The sequence below is a fragment of the Limanda limanda genome, chromosome 1, assembly GCF_963576545.1.
Source record: "Limanda limanda chromosome 1, fLimLim1.1, whole genome shotgun sequence".
Taxonomy (NCBI): Eukaryota; Metazoa; Chordata; class Actinopteri; order Pleuronectiformes; family Pleuronectidae; genus Limanda; species Limanda limanda.
In genome coordinates this window covers 33,267,171-33,285,644 of record NC_083636.1, presented here as the reverse complement: position 1 = coordinate 33,285,644, position 18,474 = coordinate 33,267,171, and the positions used below count along the sequence as shown (strand labels likewise).

The 18,474-nt window shown below is 41.7% G+C and overlaps 1 protein-coding gene across 2 annotated transcripts; it reads right to left on the bottom strand.

Moving 5' to 3' along the window:
• Positions 1-1,539: 1,539 nt before the first annotated feature.
• golga2 (golgin A2) lies at positions 1,540-18,474 on the bottom strand. 2 transcript variants are annotated; one of them, XM_061085243.1, is made up of 27 exons: positions 18,411-18,474; positions 16,914-17,078; positions 14,156-14,308; positions 13,788-13,834; positions 13,462-13,525; positions 12,736-12,795; positions 12,125-12,205; positions 11,585-11,623; positions 11,395-11,457; positions 11,147-11,240; positions 10,929-11,035; positions 10,654-10,712; positions 10,356-10,497; positions 10,149-10,238; positions 9,238-9,345; positions 9,052-9,139; positions 8,487-8,629; positions 8,133-8,351; positions 7,832-7,945; positions 7,406-7,630; positions 7,149-7,248; positions 6,710-6,801; positions 6,210-6,438; positions 5,960-6,121; positions 5,754-5,860; positions 5,409-5,601; positions 1,540-4,884 (listed from the first exon to the last, which is right to left on the bottom strand). In XM_061085243.1, the coding sequence occupies exons 1-27, from the start codon at positions 18,456-18,458 to the stop codon at positions 4,625-4,627; spliced, it is 3,252 nt and encodes a 1,083-aa protein (XP_060941226.1). In that variant the 5' UTR covers positions 18,459-18,474; the 3' UTR covers positions 1,540-4,624. The 2 variants fall into 2 exon arrangements, with proteins under 2 accessions (XP_060941226.1, XP_060941302.1); XM_061085319.1 differs by lacking the exon at positions 14,156-14,308.

Here is an 18,474-nt window from a genome sequence, read left to right as displayed (position 1 = left end):
AGGAAGGGGATCTGTGGCCTGGGTTTGCAGCCTGAGCTCCTTTTTTTGTTTGTTTCTTTTCTCAGAGGGAAATCTGGTTTCTGTGTGTTTTTAAGTCAACTGCATCGAATCATTCAGGATGATAACCTTCCATTTCTTTTCTGCTTCTCTTTTTTGTTCTTTCCTTTCCTTCCCTCTCTCAGTGGTCACGGGGGTGAGTGAGAACAAACAAACAGCCACAGTCTATGCATAAAACTATCGAGCGCTCCTTCTGTTTCGCCCTGTGAGTCGAACCCATCTTTGCAACACCCTGCACCCCCCCTCTCTTCTACCACTGAACTCAGTGTGATGTGTTGTATTTTTGACTCGTGACAGAAACCGACCCACCAGCCACGACTAAGCCCCCCCCCCACCCCTGCCTCTGTACCTCCATTGATGTAAAATAAAACGTGTGCATCCCGGTCCTCCACGACTGCAAAGCAAAAAGAAGCATATTCTACCAATGGTTTAACAGTGAATAGTTTATTATGGACATATCTTATCAACGTGTTATTCTGTATATGTGTGGTGCATCTTATGGGACATGTAATTCTACTGTCTAGAGAGTTTAGTCTGCAGTGTATGTACTTGCTGAGTATTTAAATTATTATGAATAAATGAGTATCTGTATAAGGAAATAATATTTAAAAAACTTACAAAAAATGTATAATACAGTGATGTATATTGACGTGTGCAGGCAGGTTTGATACTGTAGCTCGTAGCAGAGAGGGGGGTTGGTTTGTTTTTCTCGTCTTTCTCTCTCTGTATGTGTGTATGTTTGCGTGTGAGTGTGTGTGTGTGTGTAGAAGAGCAGGGAGACGCAGCATGAGTGTGTGTGTGAATTCCTGCAGCAGCTCCAGCTCCTGTGTCTTGTTCAAACTGATGATGTTACTCAGCAGGACGGCTGCGCTTTAATGTCAACACATTAAAAACCTCAGTGTACTGAAACTCTTCCTCTCTGTCCGTCTTTTTTCTTCCCCTTCAGGATGCCTGACATCAGCATCTGTTCCTGAGAGAGTGTTTGTTATTTATCAGCTTTGAGGAGACATCATGGGATCAAGGTTTTACATTAAAAACAAATTAAATGTTTTTTAATTCAGTTAAATACATATTTACACATATTTCCAGCAACCTGGCATGAGAGTACAAGTGAGATTTGGCACATTTATAAGTCCTGTGACGACACAGATGATGGAAGTTACTAGATTAAATATGTGGGGTTTGTATAATCAGACAAAAAAACATTTTATAAACTGAAGACAAATTTATGAAATTATCAGACATCAAATCAATTAAAATGCTAGTTTTGGTCCTTACTATATGCAAGCATCATACTAATTATCTAATGGAAATTAATAAAAAAAATCACGATCAGCCAAAGTATGCTGCATGTTTATGAAAGACGTTTTAGGTGTAAATAGAAATAGTAAATAATACAATTGATGTTGACTGAATTCCATTAAGCAGTTTCAAAGATTATCAATAAATTCATTATAAAAATGATGAATCATTCAGAAACTGTTTCAGTTGCTCAATCAGTTTTATTCAGGAGAAGGGGAGAAATTATTACTCAAGGAAAGAAAAAAAAAATCAGAAAGCTTCTGTGTGAAGCCGCCCTCAGACCAATCAGTTCTCTGAACAACAATCCTTCATTTCCATCCAACACTCGCTTCAATTTGACTTTAAAAGTGATTAGTTCAGATTCTAACTTACTTCAAATAAATAGATTTTCTTTTCCTAGTCAATCTTTGTATTAAATCACAGCCGGTCAGTAACCACCAACACCCTGGCTCTGTACGTAGACACAGCCCACGCTGCCGACAAACCCCCTCTCACACTCACACACACACCAGGCATAATGAATATACAATATGTTACACAGTTACAGTATGTACACTGCCTCTTTTACGGTAAAGACAATAAATGCTTCCTCATTCCTATTTGTTTCAATCACACGGAACATATTTAACAGTGAATCAGAAAGAGTGGGAAGTAACTTTATCTGTAGTAATTTCACCTTTTCATTTACAAGTCCCAGAAACACCACTAAAAAGGATTTTTTTTGTATATTTATATAAATATTAACCATCTTGGTCTCAACGATCCTAGAATCAAAAACAAAAAAATAATTCATTTTGTGGCACTTTTCAAGAGAAAAACAAAAAGTGACAGAATGCTAAGAAGCGAGGGTTTTTAAAATCGAGAGTAAAGAAGTAAATCTAGTCAGAAACCAACTGTCAAAGGGATGTGGTTCGGGTAGAGGAGTCATATACGGCCCCTATTCACCGTAAACTGTCATTACATTACATTTTTTGATCACAATCTGCACTGATCATTTCTGTCCTGTTATTTTTAGTTATCAATATCGAGTGTGAAATTTCATATGGTCACAAATTGTTCTCTACCTCAATATAAACTCATGTCAAAATTAAGAGTCCTATACTCTGATCTACATTTTTGAACTTGGGCCTATTATCTCTCTCCTAAAGCTGAATGCTCATCGTGTCCTCAGGTGAAAGAAACATCAGTTCAGATGTTGGAATCCTCTGTGATTTCTCATTTATTTAACACCACAAGGAGATTTACTCGATTATCGATAGACAATGTGATGATATCTTAATATGAATTTGACTTCTCTCCTTGAGAAAAATGAAAAGTTGCTCATGTTCTCAAATTCAGTTTGGTCCCAAAGGTCTGGGAATAACGTCATGACGATCATCATGTTCAATTCGTGTTTACACACCTTGGTCTCTCGCATGCGCGCGCTTTCACTTAAATTAAGTTGCTTCGGCTGGAACCCTCAGCGCCCAGAGCGACGCATCATAGGATTCCTCGTTCGCTCCGCCGAGGCTCAGTGGTAGAAACTGAGATGACGGAGAAGCTTTGTACAGTTTTAGTGCAATCGTACTTATATAATCTTATACAGCTCTACTCACACAGAACAGACGCTGACACACACACACACACACACAAACACACGCACACACACAGTCCAGTTGTAAAGGATGTGCATTAATTCATCTTTGATGTGTAGAGATAAACGTAACAGAAAAGAACAGGCTCCTAGTAATCATGGTTAGTTTGTTTAGAAACTTAAAGACCCCGTGAAACAGAAGATGAGGAATAAAGATGAAGAATAAATTAGTTATGAGCTTTGAGTGATTGAAGTGTGGATTGAGATCGTGATCAGAGAATATTCAAAAGCGGATGTATGACTGCAAATATAGATTGTAACTCTATACTTTCTGTAACTTCTTCAAATTCTGTACCTCAACATCTTGAGAAGTAGAACGTGGCGCTCTGTTGTGTATCTGAAAGTCGTGTTTCGAATGTGTTGTTTTCAGCAACAATGGAGAAAATAATGCCACAATAACAGAATGTTTTTTCTTTCTTCATGGGGTCTTTTGGTTTCACCTCATCCTCTCGCTGAGTCAAAAATAATAACGATGACTTCTTGGTTTAACATCAACGCTACACAAACATATATCAACACATTGCACTGTATCAAGGTACGACTTGTTTTTCAGTGTTTGAAGGAAAATGACAATGAAAGAGGAGAAAAAAGGGAGTTGTAGGGACAGCATCATTCTGCAACACCTGCCTCTGTCTTCCTGAACCAGATCGTGTTAAGACTCATCTATGCTCTGTACAGACACAGATGAAACGGAGCAGTCCTGCCAGATATCGTAGGGGGCAGTGTAGCCAATAGTTCAAGTGAAACGACCATAAGACTGGAGGACGTCTTTGAGGAGTAAGTCTGCCAGTTGTATTAAACTACAGGCATCTACGTGCTGCCCTCTAGTGGATGTATTACGTAACTACCATGTCAACATTGGGGGGCATGTTGAAATCAATGCATCCGTCAGCATGAATGAGCCTTAACTTGTGTGCTTTCGATTTAGAAACTGCGCCTACACTTAAAAAAGCTTTTATGCGCACTAAGTTCCATTGTTGACTTCACTTAAATCTCACTCTACCACCACCTCTGATATCGTCTTGCTGCACCCTTGTCCTCCTCTCTCTCTTCATGTCACACAAACATACAGGGAATATTCAGTTTGTTACATTCAAACAGAATGCTCTTTTTTGGCATTTGTACAGTGAATTGTGTAAAACTGAGATTTGTAGCAAAGTTGCACACACAGGCTGCTAATTCACAACAGCTCTTTAATTACTGTTTCAGCAGGGGCACAGAGTACACCGCCCCTTTATTGCACTTATGTGTAAAGATGGGGGACGAGTGAGGGGATGGGGAATAAAAATTGCGGTACTGGGAATAATCAGATTATGTTCAAGAATACAGATGATCTTCTCTCTGGGAAGAGCATCAGGAACCAAAAACAAAAACATAAAAAGAGCAAATAGAAAATACTTTCTCTTTAACCATGCACACAATCGTGCCAACACGCGGAACAAAGAGGGGGTGTTGTAATGTAACTGGGTCAGAGACATTCTTCTATCTGTGATCTCTTCTGTAAGGTGTCCAAGTGTTTGTGAATATGATCTATTAGATATAAACATGGTAAACGGTGGTGTTCAATATTCCCCATACTTCAAGATGTCCATTAGCGCACACACACATTCACGCCTTTCTCAGACCCACACCTCACACCACCAGGATCTTGACTTCATCCTGTTCGTCGGGCCGGTAGAAGAAGGGGATGCAGGGGTTCTCCCCGAGGAAGGGGGGGGATCTTAGAGCCCCCTGGGGGTTCTGGATCTCCTGGAGTAGCTGCATGATCTGTTGCGCAGTGCCGTCCTCGTTGGGTCCCAGGGGCTTGGAGTCGGTCTGGGCTGCTCTGGTCGAAAGTGCCTGGGCTTCCAGGCCTGTGGTGGACTCTGAGAGAGGAATGACCTCAATGGCTTCTGTAGAGGGAACAAAGAAAACTAAATATCTCCAAGTGAAAAAGGGGTGCCATGTTGAAGACACGGACGAAGATGCCAAGACATTTTGCGGTGATAAGAGCTGACGACAGTGTCGGGGGCTGTAAATATCATCACTACACGACTTCCTGCCTCTGCCTGCTGCACCTCCACCTCTCGCCGGAATATCCGAGGATTTGTTGCTGTAGTGAACGTGTCTGTGCAGAAAACCCCCGCTGTGTTGAGAATGTGTGAAAGGCAAACTGCGGGTAAACTCAGTAGCCAATTCTCTGGATTTAACCTGAAGGCCATGTCTGAAACGGCTTTAGCAAGAATCCTTCTCTTTGACAGAAAAATGGAGAAAACTTAGAAAAGACATCTCAGCTCTTTGGCTGCATGTGGCTTGAGATGACACATTTAACCTCCCGACTCTTTCCTCTACACACACATCAATGGCAAGCCGTTTATGTATTGATTTAGGATTGAATATCTGCAGCATGACAGAACATTATCCTGGCTGTGCCTACCTGCTCCACTGACAGCATCAATCTCCATGTCTGTGTGCCCATGGTGCTCTGGATGAGTGTGATCCTCCCCAACAGGAAGCAGGTCGGGGTTCACTGTGCTTGTGCCAGCTACCGCTTCGGCGTAGCGGGTGTACCAGTCATTCCGTTCAGCCACCAACCTCATCACCAGATCCTGCAGCTCCGCCAGCTTTGCCTGATGCACAGCAGAGACACAACGGTCTTTTACTCTTTGAATGTTAGTAAGAGAGACAACTGAGCAATAAAATGCTTCAACACCAACAATCGAATGGGACGACATTGTACTGCGTTGATGATTATATTAAATGAAAGGTCACGATAACCGACCTTCATCTCTTCCTTGTCCTGGGCCAACATGCTGATGTAATGCTCCTTCTCCTGGTGTTTCTGCTTCATGATGGCTCGCTGATTCTGGTACAGGGCTATGTACTCCCCTGAAGAGACAAACAGAGCACGTCATTGCACCACCAACTGTTATGGTGATGTAGAATTTTTGTCCCTTTCTGACCCTCTGTGCTGTTGTTCATACTCACCTATGGTGTCGGTCTCTCCAGACAACTGGATGCAGCGATGCTCCAGCTCCTCCACCCGCTCCTTCAGGTCCACCTTCTCTTGCATGAGGGTCGTGAAACGGTGCTGAAGCTTCTCCATGGCAACCTGCAGGGCCTGATGAACTTCAACTGGAACTCCTCCTTCTAAGCCGAGGACAGCACAGAGTACACATTATAATAATATACTGTACTTACATAACCAGAAGGACTTGCACAATGTAGTCTTCCTCACCTGAATGCTCGTGACTGTGTTCACAGTGACCATGTTGGCTATGTGTGTGATCGTGCTCATGATTATGGTCATGATCAGTTTCGTGGCTGTGGTGTTGGTGTTCAAGGCTGAGGGCCACAGCGGCCTGGTGCCGGGCTGCCATGTGGAGCCGGTGCTCCTCCTCCAGTAGCCTCCTGGCCTCGTCCCTCTCTCCCTCCAAGTGAACCAGAGCTCCACGGATGAACTCCTCCTGCAGGGGGACAGGAAGTGGTGATGAGGAAAAAAAACGTTTGTCTCGTTTAAATAAATTTCCAATCATCCTTTGAGGGTCACTGGAGGAAGTTAGAGGCAATCAAAGCCGACATTGGGCGAGAGGCCGGGAAAACAAACAGAGACAGATATCTTTGGACTGTGGGAGGGAGCCGGAGTACCAGGAGAAAATCCACTCAGACACAGGACCCCCGGCCGGGACCAATAAATCCTTTAAGTATACTTGCATAAATATTCATCACCCTCCTTACCATTTCTTTCTGGCTTTCGAAGTCTTCTGGGATAACTATGGAGGAGGACCTCTTTGGACTCTCCTGCATGGACTGGCTTTCCACTCCATCACCTTAATGACATAATGACAAATTAAAGCTGTGAAGACTTTTATAGACAGCTGGATATATATTGTTTCCCATTTCTTAAACATGTGATTCCAACCTGTAAAACGAATTGGTCAGATTTAAAATGTGAGATTGCAGCAATTATAACTGTAGATAGCACAGGTTAAAAACGGCTTTCCCTGCCTATAAGTGTATTTAAATCGAATGAAAGCTGTAAAACGAGGGTTACCTCATTTAGGGAGTATGTGGTGCCATCACTATCACTACATACAGACTAATAAATCTGTTGAGGTCAAAAACACTCTTGTTCCTCTTCAGATCGTATTCATATTTCACCTTAGATAATTCTTACCTTGGTCTCTCGGTGATGTTGCAAGAGCTGAGCTGTGGAGAAGTTCCTTCACGTCAGACTTCAGCTGCTCATTGTCTCTGACCAACTGCTCCAGATGGTCCTGTAGGGGGAGACAGTGAGTCATTGAAACAATGAAGAACAAACTGTTCGTAAAAATGATAAAGAATGAACAGTGACAGAAACAGGGGTTTTAAAGCACATTCAAATATAAATTGATTTACGTTTGGAGAAAAACCTCTTATTCCTGAATCACACACCTGCGTTTCTTTGAGCTGACAGTGACTGATCTCCAGCTGCACACGGCCCTGGCTCTCATCGTGCTGCAGCCGGTCCATAAGCTGGCACTGCTGCAGATACTGTAGGTGGACCTGTTCTCTCTCGGAGGCCAGGGTCTGGTAGCCGGCACAGTACTGCTGCAGGTGAGCCACCACCTGGTCCCTCTGCTCCATCAGACCCTGAGTCTCTTGATTTTTCAATTCAAGCTGGAGGTGGCGGAATGGAGATGGAGATTAGAGCAAGAGGACAGAGATACTGACTGTGTGGTCAAGGCACTAATTTAATCTCTATGGACGTGGCAGAGAACATGTATAGAAAAGACAACTAAAAACATACAAGGAAGCAAAGTGAATTCAGCTGAAGTGCAAACTCGGACAAATGCAATTGAAAGTGGCGTGTGACCATACCTCCTCCTTGACATTGTGCAGTCCCTCTTGCAGTTCACCCATCCTGCGAGCCAGCTCCTTTTTCACGTGTTGCTCTGACTGGATGGCAGTGGTCAGCTCCATGTTCTCATTAGTCTGTACAAACAAAGACATTTTGGCTTGAAGGCAGAAGTGTCATACCCTTTGAGGTAACGCTTGCCATGAAGTTATGTAACACTTTGTTACAGAGTCCCAGATAAAACCTTTTCTATACAATAATTGAATACTAATTCTAAAGAGTCATTAGAAAAGTACAGATGGACAGCAAGATTTGCAGCCTCACCAGTTTGACGAAACCGTTCTGAAGCTCAGCCAGCTGGTCCTTCAGTGTCCGGTTCTGGGTGAGGGCGCGGCTAATAGTGGCCTTGTCTGACTGAACATCCTCCAACATGCGGCGACGGTCCTCTCCCTCCTGGGTTCGGCTCTCCACCTGCTGCTCCATCTCCCCCAGACGCGTCTCCTGCTCAGAACACATGCGGCTCAGCTGCGTGTTGTCTCTCAGCTGGGGAGAAATGTTACAAAGGGTAAAGTTAGATTTGTTTAAAACTGTTACAATACAGTATGTGGATCTCATGACATTTGACATTTGTTTATAGATCTAGATGTTTAGGAATGAAGAAAACAAGGAGGTGCATACCTGAGCCTGATACTGTTCAGCCAGGGCTTCTTTCTCTTGTTGTAGTCTGTCGAGGCTCTCTTGCAGAGCCACCTCACTCTCTGACGGTCCCGAGGACGGAGGCTCTTCATTACCCTGAGCCTCTCTCTCTTGCGACAGTAACGCTGGAGGAAAAGAAGGATGAAAGTTTTCAAAATTAGTAATATTGCTACATTGAAACACACTTCACTATGGTAGCTGTGCCACCTGCAAGATGCCAGCGTTTAGTCCGTTATAGCTTTCAATATAGTGCTAAATGACACATTATCATACAAAAACTGAATGTCTGAAAAATAAGTATAATCTAGCATTGTGGTGGGACAAAGACTGGAGCACACTGATTGATTTACTGCATTAAAGAAACCATTCACTTAAAATGGACTAATGATTCAGAGCGCTCTAGTCAGTCTCCTTCATCTAAAGAGCTCATTAATCAGGTGCAGGTTTCTCAAAGATCAGCGGAGAACCAATTCTATTAATCCTCGCTGTCGAATGGAGAGTAACGTGGACACAGGCGCAGTAGGTGAGGGCAGTGTGCAACTATTACCTGCAGCATTTGTTAGCTCTGTGATGCTGGCCTCCAACTCTTGGACTCGGTTGATGTTTCTGTCCCTCTCCTCTGCAACCAATGAAACCTGCATAGACACATTAATAAGTCTTTTGTTTGCAACAACATTAAAGGACATAGCACTCTCTTTATTTTTAAACTACAGCCAACAAGTTAGTGAGTAACCTGTGTTAGGAGCTGTTCTGTTTTGTCCTTCCATAAAAGGCCCTCTTCTTGGATCTGCTCTGCATAACAATCCCTCTCTGTCTTCAGCTGACCAATCGACTCCATCAGCTACAAAACATAAAAGACATAAAAGAGGAAAATGGGTAAACAAAACAAGACTTTCTGGTTCTGAAGGAAAAACAGGCAATGGTTCAGAAACGGTTTTCATAGTAGTTGTGGTTGGTTTATTTTCAAATGATAAAAAAAAAAATTTAAAACCTTTGTAACCTTAATGTAGCAAGTCATTATAATTGTCAAGTCATTATGTGTTATTATATGCAAATACTAACGTGAAAATTATGACTGTGGCTGAGGTTCAAGTTATCTATACACCAACTAGGCAAGTAGAATGACAAAGTGGAGAAGTATGTGGATAAATGTAACTGAGCACTAATACGTGTTAAAGCCTTCAACAGAAAAGCGTGTCATTAACTTTGATTGAGTGATGTCATGATTGTCTGACAGCATTGTGGTTTTGTTGCTTTGCTTTTTTTGCTTTGTGTGCTGCAGAAGATGAGAAAAGATCAACCTTTTAAGCTGCACTGGATGCAAACAAATACTCAAGAGCAGGCCCAAGCCAGTCAAATCACATTTACGCAAATACAGTTCCTGCCTGACATAAAATGTCAAACTGTGCCTGGATAGAGGAGGCAGATGGTGAACCTGGGGAATGCTCATCTGGTTGCAGTTGAGTTCCCTGAAGCTTTGCAATGACAGTTAGCATGTTAGCACGAAGCCTGGATATGTTGTGTGTCCAGGAGAAATGGCTTACACGTTCATGCCACACCAAGCGTCAGGCGAGCATAACATTGAGTGTTAAAGCAACGTGTGTGTATGAGGGCTCAGTAAGAGAAAAGTCCTTGCACACAGACCTGGTGATTTTGAGACTCCAGCTGCTGTTTCTCTTCCACCAGTAACTGCGCCTGCTGGTTGGCACTGCTGGGATCCGACTGATTGGAGTACTAATGAAAAATGAAAAGGACAAACACCGGAATTGAATGCGGGTTTATACATACATTTTTTTTGTTTTTAGTTTAACTAAAGGGGAAAAGATTTAATGTGGGTCTGGTGTAACACACCTGTTGCAGCATGAGGTCACCAATCTCGAGCCTCTTGCGAAGATCTTCCACCTCCAGCCTCATTGCTCCATTGTCTTGCGACGTCAGTTTCAGCCTCTCAGACAGCTCGGAGCTCTGCTGCTTCGACTCCTCACTCACATTGCTGCAAAAACAAAGTATATTAGATACTCATAAGACCTGGGACACTTGGCTCATGCCCCCTGTTGCTCTGTGTATAATTTGATGGATTTTAATTGGCCAAACATCAAAATCTTATAGGAACATGTCTCCTTAAGTATTGTAGGATAAACAGACTTACTTTACTCTAAACACCTCAAGTCTCAGGTTGTCTCTCTCCTTTTCAAGTTCTTTATTGTGCTGGGGACAATAACAAAAACATTTATTAAAAATAACAGACACTTGGACAGGAGGACAAAAACATCTCAGAAAATATTTTTCACTGAAACAAAGGACGTGGGACGGGCTTCTGTGTGAGGCTGACTATCTGTATAACATTCATGTAGCTGATTGTGTTAGTTTGTTAAGCTCATTTCACAGTGAATTGTGTTTACAGGGAGTCTACTGACTACAAACCTTTTCAAACTGTTTCTGTTGTGCTGAGACAGAAGAGAGGGTTCGCTCCAGCTCTGAAACTCTCTGCTTTGTTGCCTGCAGACGGCTGTTCAACTCCTCTGCCTCCCCTACACACACAGACAACAAACTTTGAATTACCCGCTGAGGGGGTCAATGTCTTGCTCAGATGAAAAATTTCCATTCGAGTGAATGCACCTCTTCTTATAAAACACACAAACCTGTTTTCTGCCGTGCAGCGTGCTGTGTGTATTGTAGTGCTGTTTGTAGCTCTGATTTCTCTGATACCAGTATTCCAATAGTTTGGATGTGAACCTAATGAAAATAAATACAAACACAGAGCACAGTTCTCTGAGTCAGCAAATGTCAACTGAAGTCCCTCATTAAATCCCAACATAAAATTAACTGCATTTTCTCAACATAGAAGAGGAAGGGTTGGAATGGGGAGGTTTCATTTTTTCTCCCTTACCTGCAATTGCTCGCGCATGGCTCCCTGCTCTTTGGAACATCTCTGCTCAAATTCTTTTCGCTCCTGTGAAAGAAAAAAAAAAGGTTGAATGACTGGGAAGGAGGTGAAAATTCAGTATAGACCGGACAGGAATGAAGACAGTAATGAGCAGACAGTCAAGCAGACAGAGATGGGAAAAAGTACTGGTTACCTTTTGTAGCTGATCTGTGAGCTCCTGAGATTGCTTTGCCTGCCAGATCAACAGGATATCAATTTAAGTAGGGTTACATCAACATGTCATTCACAGTGAAACACAGTGAAACACAGTTCTATAAAACATGAGTACAATTCTGGCACCAAAGACCTCAGACAGGACAGAGATGAAGGATTAAAATAATGAACTTGGTTTGTAGATCATTTGCTTTTATAATTATTTATATATGTATATTAGTTTATTGCTGTTAGTATGTTTATTAAACCATTTTTAATCTTGTTATTACCGATCTGCTCCTAAGGCTTTACTTTATGCTTAGGTTCTAAATGAGTTTATGTCAACCTAAGAGAAAGATAAATAAATAACATGAAAAACATACATGACTTCATCCAGTGAGGTTACTCAAGGTGATGAGCAGAATGCATACAGTACATGCAGTGGCATTAAATAGTGAAAGGGTTAAGTATGGTGTTACTCCGATCACAGAGGCGTGCAGGAAAATACACACAGTCACACACACACACAGCTGCTGCTTACCAGCTGGTCTAGCTGGATATTGAGCTGAGAGTTTGTTAGGTTGCTGGACTCCAGGGCAGCTGCCAGCTCCTGGTTCCGACTCTATCACGTGCACACATGCATCCGGGAAAGAAAAAAATAAACAATACAAAAAAAACACGAGAGAGGGATAAAGTGCAGTGGCCGGAGTCAAATAAATAACATATGGAAGGTGGGAAATTCAAATGTGAATCATTAACATGGAGGTAAACAATAATACTTTTACAAGTGGTGCAAAAATGTTTTTTTAATAATAAGTCGTGAAAGATAACTTAAATATATGATGGTGGTTAAAGCAGTTAAAATAGTGGAGCCTTAATAACGACCTATTTATGTAAATCTGGACATGATCCAAATGACCTCAGTTTGTCAGATAAAGTCTCTCTCACTATGCCTGTGGTCAGTGAAATAACATTACATAGTGCAAAGGGGCAAGTTTCTGTCTCCCTTCTATAGCCAGCCCCAGGAAGACCACTTAACCAGTTACTGTGTATACTGGTTAAGTGTATGACTTGACTGACTTCTATTGCAGGTCTCTAATCTCAGAGTAAGTCTTTAGTTCATTGAAAATTTGAGTTAGATGTCCATCTCACCTCCATTTCTCTCTCAGTGAGAACGGGTGCACCATCTCCATTCTGATACGCAGCAGATGACTGAAATGACACAGAGCCTCACCTTAATGACATTCCAATACAGAGAAATCAGCATGGTTTTTTTTTCAAGTTAGGTTTATATATAGACCCTAAAGGCATCATCAAGTCCATAACAGTTAGTTTTCATTTATAAATCTGTAAACATTCATGTTAAAATGATATTTGTATCTAAATGAAAAGTTATCTTCACATTCTTAAAGGTTAAACATAGCGGATGCATCGCAGACGTGAAATACATTTAGTAAACACTGGTTTCATCTGCTTTTCACCACCATGTGGGGCAAAAATACTTCAACATATTTCTTGAAAGTAACTGTAAATTCTGTTTGCTTAACATATAAATGTATGACCTGCTATTATATCAACCAAATTGCATGACTTTTAGACAGTAAAAGGTCATAACAGTTTCAGAAACCTGACCAAAAACACACTTCCTGTTTTGCTGCTGACTTCACTAATCCGAAGATCAGAGGAAATATTAAATGTGGCTTGGTGCTTCAGTTGGTGCCGTCGGCGTGCTTGAGGCCATTCAGACCAGCTGGCAAATTTGAAAATTTCTCCTGAGAATTGATGTAACACACTCTTGTTACAAATGTTACACTGTTAAAAACCCATAACACCATATGACAAAGAAATGTGTGAGTGAATTTATGAGACAGATCATACCTCAGAGACCAGGCCGTTCAGTTGCTGTGAGAGCTGCCGCAGGCTCTCTGTGGAAGACAGTGGTCTGCAGGACAACACACACACATTATTATAATTGCATATAAGGTGCAATACTTAATTTACAATAACTAAAAATATTGTTTAATGTTTGGTAGAAGAAAAGTCAGTATTTACAGCCTATAAATACAGTTAAAACTAGGCAAAAACACAACATAAAACTAAAAACTTGGACCACATGTATAATTATGTCCCTGTATTATGTGGTGTGAGTTTTTCCATGAAAAGATGCAAGGGTCTGAGTGGCAGTGAGAAGTCAGGTACCCCACCTATTTTCCTCTGTTAAACTCTCATTGCCATTGGTATCTGGATAGTCCTGCAGAGAGAGAGGTAGAGATTGAAAGGAGGAATAGAATTAAAGAGAAAGAAAAACAGATAAAAGTGACATTGATCAAATTTATGTAAGAATAATCTATGTGATAAGCAAAAAAGAAACTGTGTGATAAGCACAAAAAAGCACCAGAGAAAAACAAAAGCACGGATGGGATGATCCCATCATCACGCTCTTATATTAGAATCAATTCAGCAAATTTGATGAGACTTATTAGAGTCATCTTGTTAAGGCTCATAATGTGACAGTTGTAAGACGGAAGAAAAATAGAGACAGAGACAAAATGACTTGATGTGAGAGACACACCTGCAGGGCAGCGTTGTGAGTGACAAACTCAGGGTTATTAGTAGTGTTAGGCACAGCAGCGTTAGACTCAGGTGAGCCAAGGCCAGGCTTGCCCCCTGGGTCCTCCAGCAGCTGGGGAACTGAAGACCCCATGGGCTCCACGTCAGCAAAGGTCTGAGGTGACACATAAAACAGAAAAATGCACACACTGGTTTCATGCCGGGAAAAAGAGCAGTCATGATTAAAAAGCAAGAGCAAGACAATAATGATGTACAAGACAATACGTGCACAGAGGGAATTACGTTTATTACTGTACTGACTTGGTTTAAGATTTAAGATTGTGTAAGATTTAGGTGAAAGGGATCTATTGGCAGAAATGGAATATAAAATAATCCTAGTTATGTTTACGCTAGCGTGTTTCATTGTTTTCTTTACCCTAGAATGGGTCCTTAATATTTAAATACTTTATATTCCAATCGGTTTTTTTTTACAGTCGTCCAAACTGGACAAACTAGACCTTTTACTTTTTATGGTTTCCACAGGTTCTCCTTCATGTTTGGAAGGAGAGGGTGAGGTGAGGGGTGTTCAGCTGCAACATGCAACCTTAACAAGAAATTCCATACACTGAATGTTTAATGGTGCCAGTTTGATTAGGTCAGTTGTGTAATTTACTTAATTAAATGATTGCATGATAGTGTACCAGCTGAGAGGACATTAACAAACAAGTAAATGGAGGTTAAGTGTTGGTATCTATTTAGTTAACTATAGCTAACAGAGAGTTGTACCTACCACTGCTACCTATTGAGCTCTATGAAAAACTTAGACTATAACAAATGTTCCTATGTTACTTTGACTTTTGTACAAAAAGTAATGGGTGCATACAAATAAGGAAAAGATAACCAGCAGCAAACACAAAAGCAGCGATGAAAATGGTTAAAATTAAAAGACAGTACACACATTTCTGGTTTTCCCAGATGCATGCCTGCATAATGCACCCAGATGCAGATAACACAGCACAACACAATACTGAGACTCTTGCCAGCCACTGTGCATTTCATTCCCATCTTCAATGCACTTCTATATAGAAATATGAACTCCAAGTGATCACCAACAATACTTCAATAACACATCCTCCATATTTCTTAACCTTTATTGCACTCTTGACAAGTATTTAAAAAGCACAGCACCAATGCAAGAACTCAAATTCGCCAGCATGCTCTCAGTTTAATGTGATATACTAGAACAAGTGCATTTGACGTAAAAGGAAGGTAAGAATGGGGAAGCGAGATGCAATATTAAATACCATGTGAGGAGAAGGTATTTACAGCAGAGGGATACAGAGGAAGATGAACCAGGCAGGATGGAAACAAAGAAGGAAGGGAGAGAGAGACAGTCTCACCTGACTGTTGCCATAAAGAGGTAGGGCTACTCCATTGCTTTGATTAAATACTTTGAGAATACTGTCAAACTACAGGAAAGAAAAAACAAAGGTAGAGAGTAAAAAATTGGCGAAAGGAGAGGACGATTTAGAGTGATAGTTATTTAAGACACAGAAAGACACAAACAAGCTGCTGCTACAAGAAATCTTAGAAAGAGGAGGTCCAGAAGAGAAAAGGAAGTGTCATGAGGAGAAACTGAGGCTGCTCCCAAGAAGTCAATATTTATCAGCTGCGTTTTATTGCAGTTCAATTCCAAAGAAAATTACAGATGTAAACTCTTAAATCACAATAAGAGCTCTGGGACGGTGCATTGTTTTCCCAAATGTTGTCTTTGTGGAGAACTATTCTCCGACTACAAATCTCTTGCTTCTCTTAAATCAGCTCCACAAACTAACTAGGCCCAGATTTCAGTTAGGATTAGAAAACGACAGACTAACTGAAATGGTCTGTGGAAAACTGACCTACGTGCCCATCGCTGTGTTTGAAAGAGCTGGAGTCACATGCCCCACTGTGTGTCCTCACTCAGCCAGTGGTTTTCAAAACAACCACTGGCCATGTTACTTCCTGTTACTTTTGACAAATTAAAAACAACTGAGTGATCACTGCTTCCAAAATGTTACTTTTAATTATTTAACCATTATCAAACATTAAATGTTTATTTTTATGAGTTAATGATTATAACTAAAATATATATATTCTTCAGGTCACCTATGCTGCACAAGACTAAATTACCTCACAAAATCAAAACAAATTTCCCACATTCTTCCTTTGCATTATAACCTGACAATGGCAACTGTTATGGTCAAAGGGTAAACAATCGGCTTCTTGCCCAGTGTTCTAGTCTTTCTGGATTAAACATTATTTTCACTCCATTACCTGGTGAGCAAACACAGAAGATGTTAATACTGCTGTGTTGTTGCCACTGTGTGCCATCAATTGCCTGGAGGGAAACATTTGGCAACTTGACAGTATTCAACCATATCAGTTCACAACCGGCAACCTTTTATATCAATGGCCATTAGGAGACCATCATAAATCATTTGAATTAAAGAAAACAAATAATAAAGCACTCTATGATCAACTCTTCTGGATTTGTTTATCTATCAGACTAAAGTCACTGACTAGTGAAGCAATACAGTTTGTAAGTGCAAGACATAACACGCACTAATCCTTTGATTGCCTTTTGTAAACAGACAACAAAAGACTGAGTTTAACATGTTCACACTGGGTTTGACAAACCAGAGATAACCAGGACAGAGACAGACTGTCAAGCACAAAGAGAGGTTGTTATTTGAGCCAGAAGGTCAGATTGACAAGAAGACGATAAAGAAAAGACTTACGTTGATTGGGGAGTTTCTATCTGTTGTAGGTGCATCATACTGGTTCAGTCCCTTCCCCTTCCTCTTCTTCTTGGCCCCTGGTCCGCCGCCGCCCCCTCCTCCTCCTCCACCACCCTTCTCTCCTCCTCCATTGGCAGGGGAGCTCTTCTGCTGAAACTCCTTCAGCTGAGCAGGACATGAGAGGGGTAAACAATGAATGTGAGCATGAATGCATGAGTACTTCTTGACCGACAGAGAGAAGGATCCCCTGCTTCCTGATTTACAAAAAGCCATATGTTTTACTTCAATTATTCATCTCTAGGTCTTGTTCCAAACGTTAAGCCTTACAGACATACAGTTTAATCTCTAATCACTGTAGAGTCTTGTCAAGCTAAATGAATGGGGATATCTCTGACAATACACCAGCTACACCACAGATCCGGTTTCATTTGTTGACTGGAATGCATAACCACAGCCAGCAAGTTATTGAATGTCACTCTGACTTGTTTGCTCACTGGTTTAACGTTCTAAACCAAACAAGATGGGGTTGGTATCTTTGTGGCAAAGTAAGATCGTCTATTTGCAGTTTGCACATGTGACATCTGAAACATACTTTCTCATGCCTGAGTGGGTTTGTCCCCTGTGCCTTGACCATGAGGCCTGTGTGTGTAACAGCTGTCTTTGGGTACCACAAGGAACCAAAGGGGGGATGTGTAAAGCGCTTTACATTGAATTGCAGCAAAATGTCACGTTTAACCACCACGACCACTCAGTCAGGACGATTGTAGGCCAGACTGCTGACGAGACATTTCCCCCGAAGCTATCATTCCACAGTAGATAAGGCCATCTTTGAGACTAGCCTCACAGCAAACCTAGCCAAAGCTCACAACGGGACAGGGAAGAGGGGTGTCAGCTGTCAAAACAGTCCCCGTCATCCTATCCGGCTAGCTGTGCTACATTGCTAACACCAGTGTTTGCTTAAACAATAATGTCTGGTAGCCGCTTACTTTGATAACTGAGCCCCTTCTGTGAAACAACACAGAAAGCTACACGTCTTCTGAGTATATACACTCACACAGCACCAACTGATCAGTTAGCCAAGTTGCTAACCAGCCTTAGTTAGCATGCCAGGGTTTGCTAATAACTACATTCCACGTCAGATACAAAGCTACCAACAGGCAAAGCGAGTAAAATGAATTAGTCGCTGTATAGACTATCAGCGCGGGATTCTGCAAATGTCTCCGAGAACTAAAAATAGTCCACATAATCTGGGAAAGTTCATGCTACAAGCACAGGCCCGGGAGAAGCACCGGTCTCTCCTGCGCATTGCACGCCCGGGGGGAGTGAGGCTGGGAGCGAGAAGCGACCGAGCAGAGGTCGGGCGACGTGTAATGACAACACCCCTGCACCGGGAGTAGATCGGTGACAAAACGGAACGAAAAACCACCAGCACCGCGAACCGGCGAACCACAGCGGAACCATAAGCATTGAACCGGTCCAGTTGCAAATGACTTTTACCTTTTTCTTGGCTGCAGCGAGTTTGATTTGCCTGCTCTGGTCGGCCATCCTGCTGCTGTGCTCC

What these genes read in the sequence shown, in the direction of transcription:
- golga2 (XM_061085243.1), bottom strand. Translation starts at nt 18,458, where the DNA reads ATGGCCGACCAGAGCAGGCAAATCAAACTCGCTGCAGCCAAGAAAAAG. An exon ending in CCATGCGCGAGCAATTGCAG is followed by an intron (nt 11,241 to 11,394) that starts GTAAGGGAGAAA and finishes TATTTTCATTAG; the next exon opens with GTTCACATCCAAACTATTGG. An exon ending in ACACAGTCACGAGCATTCAG is followed by an intron (nt 6,122 to 6,209) that starts GTGAGGAAGACT and finishes TCCTCGGCTTAG; the next exon opens with AAGGAGGAGTTCCAGTTGAA.